Below are 5,001 nucleotides of genomic sequence, written 5' to 3'. Positions count from 1 at the left end.
AGCTTTGGAGCTTCTCCTGGAACTCGCTCTGTAGAGCAGGCTGGCCTCAAACTCATAGAGATCTCCTGCCCTGCCTCCTGAGTGCTGAGATTAAAGATGTGTGCCACCACCACCTGGTATCTTTTCAATTTTCTATTTGATGGTCACTTAATTTTGAGAGTAACATCTCCTCAGATAGTTAAAGTGTGTTGGGAGGAGTACACTTTCTTTTCTTCTTCCTGTAGAGATGATTTTGCTTCTGAATTTAACGTGCTTCCATGGAGTTCCATGTCCACATATTTGGTGTTAAGGGCGTCATAGTGTGAGTTCACACTCATTTTCTACCTTTCTTTAGCCTACTTCCTGCTCCTTAATCTCATTTAAATATTGTTGTGGACAGTGACCAGAATTTTCTTTTAAAAATTTATAGTTTTTATGAAAAATTTATTTGTATTTAATTTTTTCTATTTTTTAGTTCATTGAGGATTTTGTGCAATATTTCTTTTTAATCCTGTCTCCCCGTCCTCCAACTACTTCAACTACTCTCAGATCTTATCTCTACCTTGTTTGCTGCCCACCTAAATTCGCCTCCTCTCCCATTTAAACACATAAGGTTCTATTCGTGTTGCCTATATATTCTTGGATGTGTGATGTCTTTAATTACATTTCTATTGCTGTTATAAACCACCATGACCAAGACAAGCTATAAAAAAGTGTTCATATTTGACTTATGGTTTTAGAGGGTTAGAGTCCATGATAGAGTGAAGGAACAGCTAAGCATTTACACATTGATCCACAACTATGATTCGGAGAAAGAGAGAGGGTGAAAGAACTGAGAATCACAGGAGTGATTCTCAAAACCCACCCCCAATGACACATCTCCTTCAACAAGGCCATATTTCCCAGTCCTTCCCAAACAGTCTCACCAACGAAGGACCAAGCACTAAAACATACGAGCCTATGAGGACCATCTTCATTCAAACCATCACATGTGGCCTTCCACTGGAGCGTGTCAGACTTCTGGGGGCCAGAAAATTTATTCCTCTTCTCCCAGAAGCTGTCAATTGTCAATAGCATCTGAGTTAGGGGTGGGACTTGGTGCTCACTTCACCATCTCCATGCTGGGATTTTGTCGTGACTGAGCTTGAACACGTCTTGTGCATGCTGCCTCAACTGCCACGAGTTTGTGTTCAACTGATGTGATATGTCCAGAAACCTCTATTTGTTTGTAGTCATCTGTCACCCATGGCTCTTACCTTCTTTCTACCCCTTCTTCTGAAATGATGCCTGAGCCTAGGTGTGTGTGTGTGTGTGTGTGTGTGTGTGTGTGTGTTATAGATACATTATTTAGGGATGAATATTTCCTATTCTCTAATTCTCTGCACCTTGACTAGCTGTGGGTCTCTGAATTAAAGACTACTACAAAAAGAAGCTTCTCTGGCGAGGGCTGAGAGAGATACTAATCTATGTGTTTAATGATGTTATTAATGACTGATTCAGTAGTTTGTCCACTTAGTAGAGTGATAGTACTTGATTCTCCCCCAGGGATTGTGACCTGTTTAGATACAGGTTCTTGGTCCTCATAACAGTGCCAAATATGTGTCTCAATATGTGGAGTGGGTCTTTAATCCAATCAAGAAAGTGGTTGGCTACTTCCATGAGTTTTCTGCTATAATTTTATCAAACAGATTCTCTGTGCTCTAGTTTTTAGATAAGTCCCTTCTATCTTCCAGCATCTTTGATTTAGATTCTTGATCACATTGTAACATTCTTGGGCATTATGGTCATGCTCATTATCTATGGTTTTCTCTACAGACGTTTGAATGTAGCATTTCCTTGACATTGTCCTCCATTTCTTCTGAAAAACTGGAGACTATTGGTGATGCTTTCACTGTGTGTGTGTGTATGTGTGTGTGTTTAACCCTTGATTTACTCACTATGGTTTTCATTTATATCACTGCTATTTTTTCCAGAATCTTGACTTTCTTGCTGACTTTTTTCTTATATGTTGTTGATTTCCCCTTCCATTTTTCTTCTTGCTGCCAGATTTCCTCTCCAGATCCTGCACTGAACTCATCAGCTTGCTCCTATTCTCTTTGAGGTCATTGATTATTTTTACCAGTGAATTTTGAAGTCTCCACCTGTCAGCACTCTGAAGTTCTCCAGTTGAGGAGTTGAACTCTTTTGGAGGAGTCATGTTGCTGTGACTTTTCATGTTCATTGAGCTTCTGTGTTGAAACATATTCACTTATGAGTTTGTGTATCTATTGGCAACGTGGTTGAACTGTTGTTTCTTGAAGGTTCAGTCCTGGTACTATTCTGAGAGATGAAAACAAATGTCTGTAACTGCAGCAACATCAAACTACACACACATAGAAATACACTTACACTGATCAGAGTTTACTAAGAAATCATCAGTGAGTAAGAAGGAGAAAACAGCAAAACCAATGCAAAGCATTGCATGAGAATAAAAATTATGTAGGGTAAATGAGGAACTATTTAGTGAATGAGGTGAGGAGAACATAGGGGCAAAGCAAGGCTAAAAAAATGAAAGAAAGGAGAGGGGAAGAGAGAATATCAGCTTTTTTTTTTGAGATTTGAAGTAAGATTTATTCAGTGATGACTGGATTTGGGGATGGATTCCAATTCATCCTTGCCTGGTACATGTCAATTACTAATAAAGGTCAAATATAATGCCAAACCTAAAGCCACAGGAGGAGGGTATAATGCTCAATTCCAAAGAGAACAGTTTGACAATGTGGAACTTAACTAGAATTTAGCATATTAAATTAGTAGTAATGAAACAATACACTGAGGATTTAAAGTAACACCTGGTAGTTCCTTCCAACATATACATAAATAGCATCAGAGAAGCCTTTTAATATCACCTATCTGTGTTATGGCCTTAGAGGCTGAATGAGCCAATGAAAACAATCTCCATCCTACATTCCATCTTTATCTCTACATAAAACCTATGCTTGATTTCAAGTTACAGTTTTAAATGTCCAGTTACAGTTTTAAGTCACATTCAAGGAAATCATATCAACTTCAGCATGTTATCACTCTTCATCTTGAACATAAAACTCTAGCAGATTCAATATTGGCATTCACCGTCTGTCACATCCTTCACATGAATTCTCAAGGTTTTCTGTTGAGGGGTGGTAATAGCAGATTTGATGTGGACCTGTTTCTTCCGGGTCACACTGGACTTGTGGTTACCATTGGGGTAGGTCTAGAAGATGGGGAAGTAGAGATGTTTCTTGGCCCAAGTCTCTAACAGCAGAGATGTAGAAGAGAAAGTGAGACCACGAGGAGACCCGCCTTTGACTGCAGGGCACTGCCACCTGCTTTGGTGGTGGCATTAGTTGGATTTGGGGCAGTAGAGACAGTCTGGTTACCTAAAAGCGGTGCAACAGATGTTTGGTTGCAATAGATCTGCGTGGGTAGGAGCAGTGCCAGAAGCAGCAACCCCAGCCCCAGTCTGGCCACCATCGCTCTGCCCATGTCTGCTTGGTTGGTGCGCGGCACGACTCTCTGCTCATGCGGGCACAGGCAAGGTGGGGTGGCATTTTTTTTTTTAATGAAGAGAAAACCTGGTTATCATCATGAAATGAAACCATATATGTTGATCTCAACCTAGAGTATATGAAAATGATTCACTCTTGTCATTTGCACAGAACCCATTCTGAGATTTGCTCTTTCTCCATGCCCTTGGAGTAGAGGTTACTACAGAGACCAAATGCCTCTCTATCTTCCTAATGGACAAAGTGTGGTAAGCAAGCTGCTTAATTTAGATATCTACATAACTAAATCATTAGGCAGCATATTAATACTGATTTGGAGCTTAGACTCTATGCACACTATAAATAACGGTATTCTTCTCATATGCAAACAAGCATCCACCTATCTTGTAAAATGCTTCATGAAGATGGCACTTCATTGACTTGAGTGCTTATGAGATTCTTCGGATGCTGGAACTGATTACTTCCTTAGAGACCCCTGTGTTCTACTGCCTCATTTTTGCTAATTTTTTGTAGATAATAGATGTAGGTGGGGTTTTTCATTGGGATTGCCAGCTCCCTAATAATTGACACAGAGACTTAGTATTAATTATAAATGCTTGGTCAATAGCTTAGACTTGTTACCAACTAGCTCTTACAACTTAAATTAACCCATAATTCTTATCTATGCTCTACCATGTGGCAGTACCTTTTTTCAGCATGGCACACTCATCTCCTGCTTCCTCTGTGTCTCACTGGTGACTTTGCTCTCCTCTATCCGATGGTCTCTTTTTGTCCATAAGTTCCACTTAACCTCTACATACCTAGCTATTGGCCATTAAGCCCTTTATTAAATCAATGAGAGTAACAAATATTCATAGTGTACAAAAAGATTGTTCCACAGCAAACTGACACTGTGGTCAGTGGTAAGTCCTTGACCAGGTCCTGCAGCTTGTTTTCGGGGCCTGGAAATAGAACTAGGCTCTCCTGCTTCCAGGGCTGAGTGTGCACAACCATATCCTTGAGTTTTTCTTTTAAATCTCTTCTTTCTGTTTTAATTTTCTGAAGTTCAAAGCTCAATTTATTAGAGTTTGAGAGAAAAGCAACAGGGCAGGCAAGCTGTAAATCCTGGCAGCTACTTGGAGGAGGGAGAAGGAGAAAAATCCATGCCTTTTCAGGTAGGCATGGAGGTGGGCAAGCAGCCACACAGTTCAAGGGGTCAAGACTTCAGAGAAATATGAGAAAGCAAAGTGTCAGAGAAAGCATGCTTCAGCTTTGACCACTATCCCAAAGACAAAGTTAGAGGGAAGAAAGGGAAAAGAAGAACTAGAAAAAGCACAAAGGAGGAAGGTGGATTTAGAACTTCTACCCTAAGACACTTCTGGTTAAAGGAGGAGAAACCCATTGATTTTTCAAATGATGTCATCTCAGCTGGTCTCTTTAGTGCCACAGGGCACTCACTTGTTTCTTTAGTCCGCAAGTGTTTACTGGGCTCTCAGTGTGTGCTCCGCACAACAGAAAC

General features: G+C 40.4%; 1 protein-coding gene across 1 annotated transcript; it reads right to left on the bottom strand.

Moving 5' to 3' along the window:
• Positions 1-3,041: 3,041 nt before the first annotated feature.
• Positions 3,042-3,484, bottom strand: LOC114694453 (signal transducer CD24-like). Its single transcript, XM_037203444.1, has one exon. The coding sequence runs from the start codon at positions 3,481-3,483 to the stop codon at positions 3,253-3,255; it is 231 nt and encodes a 76-aa protein (XP_037059339.1). The 5' UTR covers position 3,484; the 3' UTR covers positions 3,042-3,252.
• Positions 3,485-5,001: the final 1,517 nt, after the last annotated feature.

Source organism: Peromyscus leucopus, chromosome 3 (genome assembly GCF_004664715.2).
Source record: "Peromyscus leucopus breed LL Stock chromosome 3, UCI_PerLeu_2.1, whole genome shotgun sequence".
Taxonomy (NCBI): Eukaryota; Metazoa; Chordata; class Mammalia; order Rodentia; family Cricetidae; genus Peromyscus; species Peromyscus leucopus.
The sequence above is the reverse complement of the archived record's forward strand: the minus strand, read 5'-3'. Positions and strand labels throughout refer to the sequence as shown.